At 33.9% G+C, this 19,400-nt stretch overlaps 1 protein-coding gene across 1 annotated transcript; it reads right to left on the bottom strand.

Annotated features, from left to right (window-relative positions):
- Positions 1 to 5,762: 5,762 nt before the first annotated feature.
- LOC107765303 (receptor-like cytosolic serine/threonine-protein kinase RBK1) lies at positions 5,763 to 10,856 on the bottom strand. Its single transcript, XM_016583930.2, has 8 exons — positions 10,530 to 10,856; positions 9,450 to 9,935; positions 7,885 to 8,142; positions 7,561 to 7,715; positions 7,368 to 7,447; positions 7,161 to 7,296; positions 6,924 to 7,073; positions 5,763 to 6,353 (listed from the first exon to the last, which is right to left on the bottom strand). The coding sequence occupies exons 1-8, from the start codon at positions 10,534 to 10,536 to the stop codon at positions 6,207 to 6,209; spliced, it is 1,419 nt and encodes a 472-aa protein (XP_016439416.1). The 5' UTR covers positions 10,537 to 10,856; the 3' UTR covers positions 5,763 to 6,206.
- Positions 10,857 to 19,400: the final 8,544 nt, after the last annotated feature.

Here is a 19,400-nt window from a genome sequence, read left to right as displayed (position 1 = left end):
CAGATATTACTCATTTAGAAGCTGGAGACTTCTTTGAGCATCATAACTGAAGACTTATTATTGGAAAAACTTATAAGAATAAATATATTTATTTTTATGAAGTTTATATTTTGAATAAATTTTTTTATATTGTCAGTATTTAATTTCATAAATGTAATTTCTTTTATTCTTAAATTTTTCAATATTACTTATCATGTATTTTTTTTTCTTCTTGAAGAATATGAAAACTTCCAGTCTTCAGTTGGGCGTATGAATAATAAAGAAGAAATATGCCTTCTGGATAGTGCTACGACGCACACCATATTAAAAGATAAGAGATATTTCTCTTATTTAATTATGAAAGAAGCCAATATCGTAACAATATCTGGTAGTACAAAATTAATTGAGGGCTCTGGAAGAGCGACTGTATTACTACCAGGAGAAAACTATATTGGCTGTTATTGATGCATTATATTGTAGTAGGTCTCAAAGAAACTTGTTGAGTTTCAAAAATGGCTATCATATTGAGACCACCAATGAAGAAAATGTTGAATACCTTTATATTACTACAATAAAAGCGAAAAAGAAGTATGTGCTTGAAAAGCTTCCCGCATTTTTCTCCAGATTATACTACACTAATATTAGTATAGTTGAATCACATGCCATAGTAAACAAGGAGTTTACTAATGGTTTTATTATTTGGTATGACCGGTTGGGACATCCCGGTTATAATATGATGCGCAAAATAATTGAGAATTCACATGGTCATTCATTGAAGAACCAGAAGATTCTTCAAACTAAAGAATTCTCTTGTGCTGCATGTTTTCAAGGAAAACTGATTATTAGACCATCGGTAATTAAAGTTGGAGTTGAATCTCCTGCATTTTTTAAACGTATACAGGGTGATATATGTGGGCCCATACACCCTCCATGTGGACCATTCAACTATTATATGGTTTTGATAGATGCATCTACAAGATGGTCACATGTGTGCTTGTTATCAACCCGAAATTTGACCTTTGCGAGGTTACTAGCTCAATTAATAAGATTAAGAGCACAGTTTCCAGATTATGCAATTAAGACACTTCGTCTTGATAATGCTGGTGAATTTACGTCCCAGACCTTTAATGATTATTGCATATCAATTGGGATAACAATTGAGCATCCACTTGCTCATGTTCATACTCAAAATGGTCTAGCGGAATCATTGATCAAACGCCTCCAATTAATTGTTAGACCAATACTTATGAGAACAAAACTTTTCATTTCGGCATGGGGCCATGCTATTTTGCATGCAGCAGCTCTTGTGTGGATCAGACCCACAAGTTATTATAAAGTCTCCCCAATACAGTTGGCTTTTGGTCAGGAGCCAAATATTTTCCATCTTAGAATATTTGGATGTGTAGTATATATTCCAATTCCTTCACCACAACGCACAAAGATGGGACCCCAAAGAAGATTGGAGATATATGTTGGGTATGAATCTCCTTCTATTATAAAATATTTGGAACCTATAACTGGATATTTATTTACGGCAAGATTTGCTGATTGTCATTTTGATGAATCAGTATACCCAATATTAGGGAGAGAAAATAAGCAGCTGCAAAAGGAGATAGATTGGAATGAATTATCACTATCTCATTTAGATCCTCGAACAAATCAATGTGAACACGAGGTTCAAAAGATAATTTATTTATAAAATATTACAAATCAACTACCTGATGCATTCACTAACTTACCAAGGGTGACTAAGTCACATATTCCAGCTGCTAATGCTCCTATTCGAATTGATGTCCCGGTTGGACAATCTATAAATGCAAATGAGTCTAAGCCACGCTTGAAACATGATAGACCAATTAGTTTCAAAGATAAAAATCCTCGAAAGCGAAAAGGAGCAAATGATCTAGGAGATCATAATATGGAGGTAATTGCTCAAAAAGAGCCCCGTGACATAACAAATGATAAGACCTCAGAGGAGGTCTAGATACATGAAAATAATAAGAATGAATAGATCTCAATAAGTTATGTCTCTACGGTAAAAAGATGAAACCGAAATAATATTATTGTCGACAATATTTTTGCTTATAATGTTGCTGTTGAAATAATGCAACAAGATGAGGATCTTGAACCAAGATCTGTTGATGAATGTAGACAGAGAAATGATTGGCAAAAATGGAAAGACGCTATCCAGGCAGAATTAGCGTCACTCGAAAAACGTGAAGTATTCAGACGTATAGTCCAAACACTTGAAAGAATAAAGCCAGTAGGATACAAATGGGTTTTTGTGCGAAAACGAAATGATAAAAATGAAGTCGTTAGATATAAAGCACGACTTGTGGCACAAGGATTTTTGCAAAGACCTGACATTGATTATATGGAGACATATTCTCCTGTGGTGGATGCAATCACTTTCAGGTATCTTATAAATTTGGCAGTCCATGAAAAACTTGATATACGTCTAATGGATGTTGTCACAACCTATTTGTATGGCACATTAGACAACGAAATTTATATGAAAATCCCTGAAGGGCTCAAAGTTCCTGAAACTAATAAAAGTTTTCGGAAAACTTGTTCAATAAATTCAAAAATCCTTGTATGGATTGAAACAATCAGGGCGAATGTGGTATAATCACCTGAGTGAATATTTGTTGAAAGAAGGGTATAAGAATGATCCAATTTGTCCTTGTGTATTTATAAGAAGGTCTGGATCTGAATTTGTTGCAATCGCTGTGTATGTTGATGATCTAAATATCATTGGAACTCCTGGGGAACTTCTAAAAGTAGTAGACTGTTTGAAGAAAGAGTTTGAAATGAAAGATCTTGGAAAGACAAAATTTTATCTTGGTCTACAAATTGAGCATATGAAAGATGGAATTTTTGTCCATCAATCAACTTATACCGAAAAGATCCTAAAGCATTTTTATATGGATAAAGCACATCCATTGAGTACCCCGATGGTTGTGAGATCACTTGATATAAATAAAGATCCATTTCGACCTCATGAAAATGATGGAGAGCTTCTTGGTGATGAAACTCCATATCTTAGTGCAATTGGGGCACTAATGTATCTTGCAAATAATACTCGACCAGATATAACTTTTGCAGTAAGTTTATTAGCAAGATTTAGTTCCTTTCCAACAACAAGACACTAGAATGGTGTTAAGCATCTTTTTAGATACCTCTTAGGGACTATTGATATGAGATTATTTTATTCTTATGAATCCGATTCACAGTTGATTGGTTATGCAGATGCAGGTTATTTGTCTGACTCACATAAAGTCCGATCTCAAACAGGCTATCTATTACTTATGGGGGTACAACTATTTCATGGAGTTCAACAAAACAAACTTTAGCTGCTACATCTTCCAATCATGCAAAGATAATAACTATTCATGAAGCTAGTCGAGAATGTGTATGGTTGAGATCGGTGACTCAACATATTCAATAATTGTATGGTCTTTCTTTAAAAACGAAAATTCCAACGATATTGTATAAAGACAATGATGCTTGCATAGCTCAACTTAAAGGAGGATATATCAAAGGAGACAGAACAAAGCACATTTCACCAAAGTTTTTTTTTTCACACACGATCTTCAGCAAAATGGTGAGATAGATGTTCAACAAATCTGTTCAAGTGACAATCTAACAGATTTATTCACTAAGGCATTGCCAACATCAACATTTAAGAAGCTGAGACATAACATTGGAATGCGTCGTCTCTGAGATATCAAATAAAGCTTTCATCAGGGGAGTATAATATGCGTTGTACTTTTTTTCCCTTAACCAAAGTTTTGTCCCAATTGGGTTTTCCTGGTAAGGTTTTTAATGAGGCAACACTCAATGCGTATTACAAGATATATGTACTCTTTTTTCTTTACTAGGCTTTTTTTCACTAGATTTTCCTAGTAAGGTTTTAACGAGGCACATTATCTATGGACATCCAAGGGGGAGTGTTATAAATCCAATGTATGTGGATGTCACTTTCAATGTATGTAGATGTTCTCTTCGTAACTGTCTTTGGCAAATTCAATACCAAACGAATGAGTTCATTAATACATGTAACTTGAGAAGAGATTTGTAACCTATAAATAGGATGTTATTCTTCTATGGAATATATATAAGAAGCATACTTGAAATAAAAAAAAAAGTTCCCTCCTCCTCTCTACATCTCTTATCTATTCTTGCCTTCTACTCTTTTGGTGCTTTAGTTTATAATTATAATATCTATTTTATAACAGAAAGTACTATTTAAGAAATCAACAAAACCGGGATTTATTGTACCAAAATAGTAAGTACTACTTAAGAAAAGCTACAAAGTGTAATAAGATTAAGCCACTAATGGTGTTTAATTTGTTAATATATTTGATTAAAGTATAAATGAGAGTGTAGCTCGTATGGTAGAGCGCTCGCTTCGCATGCGAGAGGCACGGTGTTCGATTCCTCGCACCTCTATTTTTTTACTTTAATTATTATTCACTATTCACTTTAATCTATTAACGAGCATTCACTGGCACAACGCATGCTGCTAATAGAAATATTATGTACATCCGTATCGGTGGCGATCAGGATTTTCATCAAGCGGGTTAACATGTGAAGAAGAAATGTACTAAGAACTCAACAAAATAAATTGTTATTAATATTAAAAATTAAAATACATTATTAAAACTATTTTCTTTGGGAAAATTTATGGTCTTGGATTGGTAAGGACTTTTTCGGAGGTATGCTCTTCTAATCTCGTCAAACTCACTAAAACTAGTATATAAAAAAAGCTTTTCTAGTCTAAAAATAGAGAAAGAAAGGATTTGTGTCATTGTATCTAAATAGGTTTCGAACTCAAGACCCTCCTAAAAATTTGAACCCGCTTCACCATTGGGCTGGACACTTTGCTTGAACCATGTGGGTTCAAAATAAATTTTATAACGGAATATCTTCGAAGAAAGAGAATATATATATATATAGTGTTATTTTTTGACGAAATGGTTCATATGAACCATCTTTGACTCCACGTGGATGCGTCCCTGATCCGTATGTTTCTCTGCTACTCTATTTTAAGAAAGGGATAAAAAAGAATAATAGTACTATAGTAGCATCATACTTTAAAAAATAGAGGGTATCACCAGCAACTTATTTTTTCTTGATTGCTAAAATGGATAATATGGGGTTGAAATACTTTATGTTATTTTTTTTTTTGATTTCCTACCCGGTGTTTGGTATCCGCACAGAGGCGGAGCTAGGATTTCAACTTTATTGGTTCTAAATTATATAACGACGAATTCAAGTGCTAATAACTGAGTTCTAAATTCAATATTTGTACATATTTAACGAACTTTTTGATGCAAACACAATGTTTGAGCAAAAGTTATTGGGTTGGGCCAAGCCCGCATATGGGCTTCTAGCTCCGCCCCTGTTTCCGCATGGAGCTCGACTATATCTGGATTCGCGTCGTGTAAGGCCCATTTAAGGGGAAAATACTCCCTAACAAGATTTTCCCCATATTTAGGACTCGAACCTGAAACCTCTGGTTAAGGGTGAAGGAATCATATCCATCTCACCACAACCGATGTTGATATATTTTATGTGATTTAAGATTATGAAGGTAAGAACATGTTCAGCTCCATTATTTTAGAACCTCCAAGTTTTTCTTTAAGAAAATAGGCTAATTACTCAAATTGACCATCAAGAGAAAAGACCTGCTCTTCTTAATTTAAACAAACTTTGTTTCTTGATAATGTGAGATGAGAGTGATTAGGAAGTTTTAGAAGATGTGTTTTTGTTGCAAATTGTTTAAAAAAACACAGAAAAGTCTGTGTATATATATACATACATACACCTTGATATAATATATACAGACCACCTTATCAAATTCTACTATTTAATATACAAAAATATGATCAGCTACAAAATGAATCATCAGTATGATGATTGCAACCAAATCCAATAACAATAAGAAAGAAACATAAAACATGAACTCTTTTCTTTTACATATGATATACTGTACTTAATGCAGTACAATCCCTTGTTTCCTACTGCATAAAAAACTTGTGCTGCTACTAGCCAGAGAAACTCAAAGTTTTGGATGCTGATTCTCTGCACTAGACCGGGCAGCTATTGGCTTTAACGCTCTCCCTTTTACGCGCTTATATATCAAAATGGATAACAACTAGAATAAGTATAGCAGCAGAAGCAGAGGAAGAATCGACAGCATTTGACAAAAAAGTGGAAAAAGATTACTCCATAACGAGCTCCATATGGCGATTGAGATCCTGAAGATAGTTTGTGCTGGTATAATCTTCTGAAAACATCAATGCCCTCCCTCCCATTGACTTTTGCTTCATTTCTACTGGCGCGTTCTCGCCTTTCAGTAGCTGAACAACCTGCAGATTCAAAGAATATGTAACCATTTGGTGAAGCTAAATTTTCATTTGCTGAATAGTTTGTTTTTTTGCATATACAGTATACTCAAAACATTGAGTGTCAACTCTTACTATAGAAGGATCTTGTAAGTCGCTTTGGATATATGTTAAGCCGTTTACAGATAAAAGGGCAGTCCGGTGCACTAAGCTCTCGCTATGCGTGCACAAGGGTCTATTGTTCACAGCCTTACCCTGCATTTCGGCAAGAGGCTGTTTCCACGGCTCGAACCCGTGACCTCTTGGTCACATGGCAGCAACTTTACCCGTTACGCACAAGGCTCCTCTTCAAGGCGTTTACAGATAAGTGTTGTTTAATATCCTTGTTGTTCTAACTCTATGACCAAGATTTTGTAGGTAATCGGATCCTTCACACGATCAATATTTTACTTATAAGACTGAATTTATAAACTTAAAAAACTTGCAAATTCGAGCAATGATCAACAACACTCAAAATCAAAACACAAATGCTGGTGGAATTTGAAGGCTAATTTCAAGTTGAAAAGGCGACAGAATGTAAAGATGCAGCGTTACCTTTTTCATGTTGGGACGCATATCAGGCAAGTTATGAAGGCATGTTAAAGCTGTAAACATGGCGCGTTTCATCTCAACAACATCATAGTCATCGCCTAAACGAGGATCTGCTATTTCCTTGATGCTGTTGTTTTCCAATAATGGTTTTGCCTATGCACAATTGCAACAGGTATTCAATAAGTAGTAAAGAATATGACAAGTTTTTCTAAAGAATATGTCAGTTTAAGAGGATCATACCCACATCACAAGGCTTTTTCTATACGAATCAACTGCACGACGACCAGTAATAAGCTCCAATAGTAAAACTCCAAAGGCAAATACATCTGTCTTTTCATGAACAATTCCATGCATAAAATACTCTGGAGCCATATATCTGATAACCAATTTGCCATACATCAGATCATAACAAAGCAACATTGATAACAAATATAAATCTTTACATACCCGAAAGTTCCTTCAATGGGAGAAACAACATGATGAACCCATTTTTCTGGCAGCCATTTTGCTAGTCCAAAATCAGAAATCTGCACCAATGCAAATTAATAAACGCTCCATATAACAAACTTCAAAACTTGAGAAATTCGGATGAAATCCTACTTTACAGTAGAGGTTTCTAAAGGGGAAAAAAGATTGAAACCTGAGGTTCATAATCTTCAGTTAGTAAAATGTTTGAGGCTGTAATATCTCTATGGATTATGCGCTTTTGGCAATCACAATGAAGATAATGCAATCCCTCAGCTACACCAACAGCAACTTTATGTCTTATTCCCCATTCAAGTCTCTCTTCTGAACCTGAAATGCTGAGTTTTTCGTTTATCAGTCAAAATAACATAATATTTCCATGTTCACCTCATCACTCTCGACATTTCATTCAATATTAAGCGTCCATATTATCAGTCATTAAGCCAAGAAATCAAGATTAAACAAACATAACTAGCCAAGTTAAGAGGGATTACAGCACCGTGTAGTAAAGTACCGATGCTTCCATGGGGTAAGAACTGAAGAATAAGGTACAATCCGCCATCAGCGCTATAACCGATTAATTTAGCAGCATTAGGATGGTTAATGTGAGCAATAATTCCCAGCTCAGATAAGAAATCATCAACTTTGTCCTCATCATTCTTTTCTTGCTTTGTTATCTTCTTCACCGCGACAATCTGACCATCAGGCAAACATCCTTTGTACACTTCTGCATGTCCACCTTGCCCAATCAAGTTGTCTGTCACATTCCAAGGCACAATTCAGTATAACAAAGGGTAAACTACGCGCAAATTTTTATTATCGAGTAATAGAGATTATGCTATCTAATTAAAACAGTTTAAAATTTGCAAGAAAGTAACATAATTGGTGTAAAACTGTGGGATCAATGACAATGACAAGAAGATGCAGGCATGTGCTATCACTTAATGAGACAACAGCATCAACTTGGCAATTTCAGCTTTTGAGGGGACAAATTAAAACATAAAGGACCATAGACATTAAGGAAAATTTAATAAGTTGGTCCATCAATAACTCATGCCAATTCGCGAAAAAGTTCCACATTGAACACTCTGATCTGTTAGATGGACAATGATCTGACTACTACTACTACTACAACAACAACAACAACAACAACAACAAACTCAGTGAATTTTCACAAGTGGGGTCTGGGGAGGATAAGATGTACGCAACCTTAGCCCTAGTCTCCTACTCTGGAGGGCCAGAGAGGCGGTTTCCAATGGACAACGATCTGACTATACATTCTAATTTCAGATAGGGACTACCACTTTCTCATGTCTATCTAATCCAAATCCAAATGTTACTACTCTAAGGACTTTATCAGTTAAACCATAGAACTATTATAACTTTCATGCAAAGTACTCTATATATGTCTGCCTGTCTAGTCATTCTCTAATTAAATTAATTAGAAGTAGTATATAATGTCATTTTCTAGAAACTGGTCCTAAATTTTGAGAATATGACTTTGGCATCCCAAAAATGCAAATAGGAACCACCTCTGGCGATAAATAATACTTGTAGACAATACCCAGGATAAGATGTGAAAATTTTGAATTAAGTTATTTATACTTACAATGTAAAGTTCTTTTAATTAATATTTTTTACTAGGTTATTAATTAGTCTATTGGAAACAACCTCTCTATCTGCACAAGGTAGGGGTAAGGTCTGCGTACACACTACCCTCCCCATAACCCACGGTGTGGGATAATACTGGCATGTTGTTTTTTAGGTTATTAATTAATACCACATGTTAATATTTTGTCTCTGTATGACCTATAGGTCACGCGTTCGAGCCGTTGAAGTAGCCAATAATGCTTGCATTAGGGTAGGCTATCAACATCACACTCCTTGGAGTGCGACCCTTCCCCGGACCCTGCGTTAATGCGAGATGCTTTGTGCACTGTGCTGCTCTTTTTTCATATAGATTTACCTGAATTACCTTATAAGCGACTCAATTGCGTAAATATTCTTTAAACCAAAGATGCATAGAATTTAAACTAGAAAAATTGATTAAATATGGAGTATTACCTTGATTAAAATTATCAGTAGCTTCAGCAAGATCCCTATAGCTAAAATTCCTCCAAGAAGGTTTTGGAATAACAGAATCATCATCACAATCAGTAGATTCTTCTTCAGCACTTCTATTTTTGGACAAAATTCTCCTTATATTCTTTGGTAATATCATCTCATACCCTCCTAATAATGGTATACTTGACAATCTTCTCATTGACCTTCTTTTTATATTATCAAAAAGATTTTTCCAATAAACACCTTGAATTAATTCCCCTGAAGATGATGATGCAAAACTGCTGCTCCTATCATCACTGCTGCTAATGCTGCTATTGTCTGAATCTGATGAATTCAATGTAGGAATTTCTAATACTCCTCTTGGTGATAATGATGATGAGTACTGATTATCGTCTCTGTTATTGTTGTTGTTGTTGTTGTTATCTTCCGCTTTTTTATTACCTTCTTTTTCTCCATTTTCTTGGTCACAAGCAGCAACTCTTCTACCTACAAAATTCATAGGTAAAAGAAGAATTTATTGGCAAAAAGGTGTATAAATCATAAGTCAGTGGCGGAGACAGAAATTCTAGATTTGATAACATGTACTTCTCTAGTGTCAAGGATATTAAAAAACCATTTATATATGTACAAAAATTTAGAGTAACCGTCAAGTTATGTTTGTGTGATCTATAGGTCACCGGTTCGAGCCGTAAAATCAGCCACTATCAGGTTAGGTTGCCTACATCACACCTCCTTGGAGTGTGGCTCGTCCCCATATTTTGCGTGAACGCGAAATGCTTTGTGCACCAAGCTGCCTTTCTTTTTATTTGCATAATATAACTTTTTGACAAAGTGAATTCTCTTCATTACATGTGACTCTGCCATTGTTTGCGCTAGATTGACAATCAGCAATAATTTTTGAAAATATAATAATATGTAGGAAATTTGAGATTAAAGCGTAGTTATTATGACAGTTCTATTTAAATCATTAATAAACAAGAACATTCATATAGTACATAATAAGCAAAAAGCTTTACACCAAAAATAACGCATATAAAGGAAAATAAATGATAATAAATGCAAAGAAAAGCTAAGAATAACCTTCCATTGGGATATTTGGAATTTGTGTCAAATGCTCAAATGAATCAATAGAAGCTTCCTGTAATAATATGCAGGAAAGGAGCTAACAAAAAATTCATAGAAATAAGCTCTGAATATATTTACATTTGAGCAAATTAAATTCCAATCAAACGCTCTTCTCCCCTGCAGAAAACAGGAAGAAGAAGAAGAAAGGAAGAAGAGAGAAAGAAAGAAAAAATGGAAGAGTTTTGAGCAAAAATGATTTAGCTTTGAGAGGTTGTTATTCTTCTTTGAAAAAAATGGAGGTGAAGCTGTAGAAGTGGAGAGAAAAAAAACGGCTTTTGGGGTAATTGAATAAATGTTTGAGTACATTTATATACGCTAATTAATAACTATAGGTGAATTAATATTGTAATCAATTAAAGTGTAATTCATTAAATAGTTGTGGCTGATGAAATATTATGACATTCTTGATTTTTGGTGCAACTATCATTAGGACATTGTCGGAGAAAAGAGTGTATATATTACTTCCTCCGTCTCATATTATCTATCGTGATTTCTAAAACTAATTGTCTCAAATTATTTATCATTTTAAAAGTTTAAAAATAAATTAATTATTTTTTCCTATTCTACCCTTAATATTAATTATTCTTGAAAACTACAAATACCTTAATTATGAGTAAGTAATAAATACAGAGAAATTATACCTTAAGACATAAATAAGGGTAAAATAGCCAAAACCTTCCTATTTAATATTTTTTTCGTGTAAAAGAGAAACACGACAGATAATATGAGACGGAGCGAGTACTCCTTCCGTCTCAAATACGGCACTTGAGAAAATATTAATTAGAAAGGGTTTGGACTATTTTACTCTTATTTATGTCTTAAGAAATAATCTTTCTTTATTGAATATTTACTCTATTTATGTATTATTTCCATCTTAAAAAGCAATTACCATTAAGGGTAAAATGAGAAAAAATAATTTATTTATTTGAGACAATTATTTTTAGAAATGAGGATAGATAATTTGAGACATGTGTTTTCATGAATTAAGCAGGAACGAAATTTAACCACAATACAATCTCCTTTCGTAATAACATGATATAAACGTGTAATAATTAATCTGGTCGGATTATTAATCAAATTTAAATAGACTACCTAAATCGACTGGCCAATCCTATATGAAAGAATAGTTATTCAGTGAAGCTATTAGCTGTACAACTTTAATATAATCAAATGAATTACTAATTAGCAATATTTTCAAATACCACTTAAAACTATCAAAAGTTATGGTGGAGTGATAAGTGCTTCTTCTTTCTTAAGTAAAATATTTGGATTCGAACCCTGGGTATGAAATTGACTTTTGTAGGAAGTGTTTTACCCCTAAAATAAAACTTTCTGCCACTAATCCAAATTAATCAGACGTATATAAGGCAACAACAAAATTATAAAGTTGTGGTGGAGTGATAAGTGCTTCTTCTTTCTTAAGCAAAATATTTGGATTCGAACCTTGAGTATGAAATTGACTTTTGTAGGAAGTATTTTAATAGAACTTTCTGCCACGAATCCAAATTATCACAGGCGTATATAAGACAACAACAAAATTATTACCACTTGTGGGGTAGGGTTGGGGGTGGGGGGTTATGGGGTTATAAATCAAAGTTTCCAATTCCAAGGGTCAAAGTTGGAATGATTTTGTTGATGAAATGTGGATTTAATTTGAAAAAGTTTTAATATTAGTCATTAGTTAACATGATGATATAGTCAAGATCAATGTGATGTGCTTGTGTGCATACATATTTGGTAATTAACACCAGAGTTGAATTTAATATCGTATAAATTCTTAGAAATCAAATGAAACAAAACCAAAGTTTATTTATTTGGAATAACTCTGCAGACCTCTCTCCGGATAGAATTATCTCTTAATACGTTTTAGATAAAAAGTTATTTATTATATTTTCTCGAATTACCCCTTACTATACCAACCACCAATGAATGGTGTAGACAATAAATTGGGTCAAGAAAATAAGCGAGATCGAAAATTATTGCAACAACCTCGGTATTTGATTTCAAATAATATGAGTGTATAATCTCTATGAATCCTCTGATTCTTCTTTTCAATAGTAAATAAATTCAAGAGCCTTTGAGCTTGATCTTAAATCTATATCTGTTGTCACGAACGATGATCTTGAATTCAACTAGCACGAACTTTGATTTGAACTCATACTCCTTGAATCTTGATTTGTTCTTCGTTCTTGAGTTTGAACTTGATTTCTTGAACTTAAACTTGATTGCTTGAAACTTGTAGAAATATTTACGGCGTTTGATCCACGAGCTCTCTCTTGCTTCTTGTTATAACTTCTGGTGTCTTTTCTGAGTTATGAAGACCTTTATTTATAGTTGTGGAATAGAGGAGTTGTGATGAGAATAAACTCTTTCCGACCAATCAGACTGAAGTGTGGCAAGGCCGTATTTGATTGGCCAGAACATGTCAGTTGCACATGTGGCGCGATTTTACTGGCCTTTTAATTTGATTTCGCATGCCTTGTCATATTGACATGTGGCATGATCCTATTGCTCTTTCATTTGACTTGGCGCACCACGTCATTTGACATATGGCACCAAACTGGTCCTCTAAGACGATGACATTTTGAGCTCAATAAAGTGGGCTTATCACTTGTGGCCTGATTACCTAGGCTAGCCCAATAAATTTGAATTTATTTATTTAACTCATATATATCGGACTTATATAATTAATTCAATTATATTATCCCATATATTTAGTCGGACTAATATATTTAAAATATAGCCCATATTATTTTATCGATTTAAATTCGATAAAATTTAAATGCTTACAAATGGAATGTTAATTTACGCAAAACGCTCTAGGCAGGATTAAGATTAGTTTAGACAAGCACTCTTATAATTAAAATTATTAATTTTCTTTAAAGGTATAAAAAAAATTCAAAATTCAAATAATATAGACCTAAGACAATGTTAATTTTAATTTGAATATGATTAGGTAGCTTGTCCTAGTGCTTCATGTCTTCTTAATCATGGTTTAGAGTGCATTATTTTTTCTTGAGCGCATGAGGAATGATCATTAAAGTCTGGAAAATTTGTTATTTGAGTTTTCAATCTTCTCTCCCCTTCCCACAGACATACTTTCGTCTTTTTTCACCTGGTGTCTAGTATTTGTTTTGGAGTTCTATTAATCAGGATTCAAATTGAATATTTTATTTTAAAGGAGTTCTATTAATCATTTCTATAACTTTCTCTTCAGCTTTCCTTTTTCTTTCTTTTCTTCTTAGTAAACAATCATTTTCATTATTGTATCCGGTCCATTTTAATTGAATTTTTGGCCTTTTTTATGGTGCATAATATTTGATTTTTTCAAGTATCAAAAAAGAATTAATTTATTTTTTTTCCAAAGTTGTCAATAGAGTAAAGAACCTAAGAGTATTTGTTGTATTTTTAATAAAAAATTAAAGTTAATATGGTCAATTATATTATTAATTAATACTAAAAAATAAATTACTTAATATGTGCGAAAACAATAAAAAAAAAAACAGACTTGAGGGAGTAATATTTAATGAAGCGCATGGTAAGGTCCTCCTACTAACAAAAGAAAATTTAGAGAGAATTTCGGACATGGTTAATAAATTAATGAAAGGATTTGAAAGGATTCCTATAAGATACAGTGAGATAAATAAGATCCTTACACTTTAACTAAAGGTCTTGGGTTCGAATTTCAAGGATAAAAAAATTCCTAGTAGCCGGAGCATTTTTTCCTTAATGGTCTTTATGTGGTGCAATCGAATTAATCATGACCCCCAAACGAGCATCGAACAGCTGGTGCAAAACCGAAAAATAAGAATTCATATTATCTCTGTTAATAAATATTTAGTTATGTATCAGGAGTCATAAACATCACAATTATGAATCTCTAAAGAGCAAACAAAGACCTAACGAGAGATAAAGATTAAATGGTTTAGTGGGTGAACTAAACTTGCTAATCTACTTAAATTATGCTTCATGATCAAAATAATTAATAACCTAAACTTGCTATTATACTTAATTTATACTTCCAAAATAAAAATAATATACCCTTACCTTACCAACCTCACCAATGTCACTTCAGTTAGGAAAGTGCGTTGAACTGAATTCCACAAATATAAAATTGGAAGAGCTCCTTAAGGTTAGTAATATTTCTTTCCACTCCAAATTACTCTCTCTCTCTCTCAATTTATGGGCAGCGTTCAAATTTTGGGCGTCAAACTTCTTAATTTTGATCGTGCATTCGGATACAAAATCTTTAAGTTTTTTGAAATAAAATTTATATAAGAAGTACTATAAGTTACAATAATTAACAATTCAACATATCCAAAAAGCATATGAAATAATCGCAGTAAAAAAAACTCCTTTGACTCTCGAATACGAACTCCGCCACATAAATTCAGACGAAGGGAGTAATTGTCTTAGGAGCATCGCTTTATGAACATCAAACTTCAATGTATTTTGACGCCAATTTTTGTATATATGATATATTAAAATCTAGTGATACTACTAAGTCGAGCTGAAGGGAAAAAAGAGATGGGTGGTCCGTGAACAATAACTAGAGAGGACTCATATCCTCCCTTGCACTCTTTTCCATGCCTATTTTTACACACCAACTCTAAATAGACACAAAACCTTCTCTTTTTAGTGTTGAAATATTGAAAATGTAAATAGCCTTTTTTCGCTCATTTTCGATATCTGTCTGCGGACTTATATGTTAATGTATTGTCTTTGAAAAGCATTTTATTCTCAAAAATAATTTATGAATATGTGTAATTGTAAGAATTCGAAAGAAAAGGTTACGAAAATGTTCTTGAAATTACAACATATTCTCAAATTAGCAAAGATACTATTTCAAGATAGTCAAGAAGGGGTTGATTTTTCTGCTATTTTTTTTCTTAACTGATCAAACTGCTTAAGGAAACAAATTTTCTTCTTCTAAGGGAATCTTTATCTTGGATATGACTTTCTTTTCCTAATAAAGACCTAAAACAGTTAATGGCATGAAGTCATCAGCAAAAATTCTTACCTCTATTAGGTAGTCAAAATTCAAAGTGGGGCACCAACCTATAGAACTACTACTTTCACCAAGATATCCAATTGAAAGTTGTAACATGATGAGTGATAATGTTAATAATAATTGAAATAATCACCAAATTATGGTGGAGTGGATAAAATTTATTTACCAATAATTAGAGGTTTCGGATTTGAATTATATAACTAGAAAATTTTTAATAGAAAGTGCTTCCCCTTGTAATTAGAACGCGAACGACGCAAATTTAAATTAGTCGGAGAAATATGACTACCGAATTCGAAGCGAGGAAAAAAAAACTAAGTACATTGGTTAGTTGGGGTTTGCACAAAAGGAAGAGACTTATGGTTCGGTTGTTCCAACTGAAGACTTCCGTTTAGCCATTGGGGTAATAATTAAACATGTGGATATGTGTGTATAATATATTGAAGTTTTAAACTCTAAATTGCCTCTTATTATTCTTTTCCTAACATTCAAGAATGTGTCATTAAAGACTTAAAAGTAAGTTTTACAAAGTGGTAGTTAGATCGATTAAATTGTATGGGATGGAGTGCTGTTGGCCAATTAAGAATTCTTATATCCAAAAGTTGAAATTAGCAGAGATAATGATGTTAAGATAGATGCGTGGGCAAATCAGGAGAGACATGGTGAGGAATGAGATATTCAGGACAAGGTAGGTGTGGCCTCTGCTGTGGACAAGATGTGGGAAGCGAGATTGAGATGGTTCGAGCATATGAAGAGCGGATGTCCCAATGCCCCAATGAGGAGATGTGAGAGTTTGATGATGGTGGATCTGCAGAGAGGTAGATGTAGGCCGAAAAAGTATTGAGGAGAAGTGATTAGACAGGACATGACACATCTTTAGCTTACCAAGGACATGACCCTTGATAGGCACGTGTGAAAGGCGAAAATTAAGGTAGAAGACTAGTAGGCAGTTGAGTGTCTTTCCTTTCATTCTAGAAGTAGTAGCGATTCTAGTATTTCCTTATTCTTAGTAGTCGATCACTACATGTTGTTGCTTGTGTTTTGGTTATTCTACTAATTGTTATTACTACTTTCAATAACTTTTATACTACTGCAATTCTTCTCTATACTGTTATAATTTTGCATGTCTGCTTGAAGTCGAGGGTCTATCGGAAACAACCTCTATACCTGCACAGTAGGGGTAAGACTGCATACTCATTACCATTTTCAGACCCTACTTATGAAATTATATTGGGTTTGTTATTGTTGTAACTAAAGGTGTTAATCGGACCGGGCCGGCCCACTAACAGCCCGGTTCAACCAGGTTCAGCCTGGTCCGGTAAGGAGTGGGACGGGTTGGCTAGGGTAGGGAGTTGTTCCAGACGGGGTCGGGCCTTTTTTGACTATCGGTGCACTGGAACTCGGCTAGCCCAGTAACCCGTTCATGGGTTTTAATCGGATTCCAGCCTTGTCCAGCCCCGTTTAGTTGTTGTAATTTTTTTTTCTGACCGTTGCCAAAGGTCAAAATCAAAAATAGTCGTTGGGCAACAGTCATTTTTTTTACACTTTTAGCCATTTCGGCCTACCCCCTTACTAAAATATTTCCACAATCCTAATAATTGATAAATTATATTTTTAGCCTTTTAAAAACTATAAATAGCCCCCATCTTCTTCATTTTTTCTCACAACTTGCTCTCTTCTTCTACTCTAATTCTCTCTCAATTCCCTCTTGATCATTGAATTTCTTATTGCTTTCAAGTTTTTAATTAATTATTATTTCAAATTTTATCAATTATTTACGGTAGCCACTACAATTATCAAGTTTTATCAATTATTTAGGTTCAAGTTCAATCATGCCCCATGCTCCTAGAGTTCGCTTACATGTTTGGGAACATTTTGAGGTGGTAGAAAAAATGAAGAAATTCGCAAAGTAGAGTGCAAGAACTGCGGTCGAGTCTTTAATGTTCATCGAAAGTAGGAGGGCACATATGATTTAAGGAAGCATATCAAGGGTTGTCTTCTAGGAATTCGTATTTAAGTTGATTTGAGACAGTTTGTGTTATTTAGAATTTATTAGACTTATTTAAGCTTAATATATTAGTTTATTAGACAATTTGCTCTTATTCGTATTTGGCAGTAGTAAACACTAAACTTTTAATTGTTGTAAACTTTCAATTTGCAAGTTCAAAAATAAAAAAATCAAAATAAAACCTTTTTTGGTAATTAAAATTTTTTATTAATTACCTGTGAGAATTACAAGCCAGGGGAGATTATTCCAGATCTACCCCTCTCAGAAATAGCACAAAATATCCCTACGATTGTCTACTCTACACCACCCCATACAATTTCTAATTTTCTACTATAAAGAACTCACATATTCATATAAGACTCTATTGTTTCTAACTCTAATACATAGAGTAGTCTTCAGTGAGTGTACTAGAGCCTCTGCGTCCCTGCATTTGTTTTGAAATACTCTTTCATTTCTTTCGATTTACAAATCAATCACTATAGCAGCAAACCCAGCTTTAAGTAGCTTGCCTCGTGCACTTTTACCCTTTGAGTTCTGCAACACCCAATGACATTCATGTTCCTAATTAAGTATGGTTCTTGTCCATTTTATCCACTCTAAAATTTTCTGCCAAACACCTCTTATATAAGAGCACTGAAAGAATAAGTGGTTAGCAGATTCATCAACTACTTTACATAAGACACATATTGCATCCATATTCATACCCCAACCCAACGTGACTTCCTTTGTTCTGAATCTACCATGTAGTGCAATCCATAGAATGAATACTTGTTTAGGACATGAGACATTATGGTAGATCAGGTTTCTCCATGGCACGGTGCTGACATCACCTCTTAAGCATCTATATATAGCAAAAATTTAAAATTTGCCTTGCTGAACAATCTGACTATGATCAGTCATGTCAGGCATGTGCTTTCTCATATTAAATATTTTTCTAACTATCCAAAAGGCATTTTTTGGGCTTTCCATTAGGTTAACATCCTATTTCTTTATATAATACGTGGAGATCAAGGCAATCCGCAACTTCTCCTTATTTTGAGTAAGTGCCCAAAACATCTTACATAGAGAAGCTTGGTTCCAGAGCCTCATATCCAATACATTGAGTCCACCTGTACTCCTAGGCAAGCAGATTTTTTCCCATGCCACCAATGCCCTTTTAGAGATGCTAGCCTTACCAGTCCACAAATAGCTTCTGCATATAGCCTCAACAAGCTTGATTATCTTTTGAGGGAGTAAGAATAGTTGTGTCCAATAAGCTTGAACACCAAACAATACCGTCCTTATGAGCTAGAGTCTACAATATAAGATAAGCTTCTAGCCATCCATGTAGTGATTCTTGCAGTGATTTTCTCAACCAAGGGCTTAAATTGGGAAATGGTAAGCTTCTTGGTAGACAATTGTACACCAAAATATTTGAAAGGGAGCTCTCGTAACTCATATCCCAGTAGATGCAGAATAGCTTGTTTGGTAGCTTCATCCACCCCTCCAAATTATACTTGGCTTTTTGACATGTTAGCCTTTAATCCTAAAGTTGCTCAGAAGATATTAAATATGTCCCTAAGAAGTTGAACAGAAAGCACATCCCCTCGAGCAAATAATAGGAGATCATCCGCAAAGCAAATGTGCGTAATTTTCAGCTTTCCACATCTATGATGAAAATTAAAATTAGGATTTTCTGCCAATGTAGCCAAACATCTATTCAGATATTCCATTAAGAGAACAAATATATAAGGGGACATATGATCCCCTTGTCTTAGTCCTCTCTTAGCCTGCATAGTATCTGTCAAGTGTCCATTGATCAAGAATGTAT

Source organism: Nicotiana tabacum, chromosome 23 (genome assembly GCF_000715075.1).
Source record: "Nicotiana tabacum cultivar K326 chromosome 23, ASM71507v2, whole genome shotgun sequence".
NCBI classification, from domain to species: Eukaryota; Viridiplantae; Streptophyta; class Magnoliopsida; order Solanales; family Solanaceae; genus Nicotiana; species Nicotiana tabacum.
Note: the sequence above shows the minus strand (reverse complement) of the source record. Positions and strands in the feature narration are given on the sequence as shown.

What these genes read in the sequence shown, in the direction of transcription:
- LOC107765303 (XM_016583930.2), bottom strand. An exon ending in TACTGATAATTTTAATCAAG is followed by an intron (nt 8,143 to 9,449) that starts GTAATACTCCAT and finishes GGAATGTGACAG; the next exon opens with ACAACTTGATTGGGCAAGGT. An exon ending in CCCATTGAAGGAACTTTCGG is followed by an intron (nt 7,297 to 7,367) that starts GTATGTAAAGAT and finishes ATTGGTTATCAG; the next exon opens with ATATATGGCTCCAGAGTATT.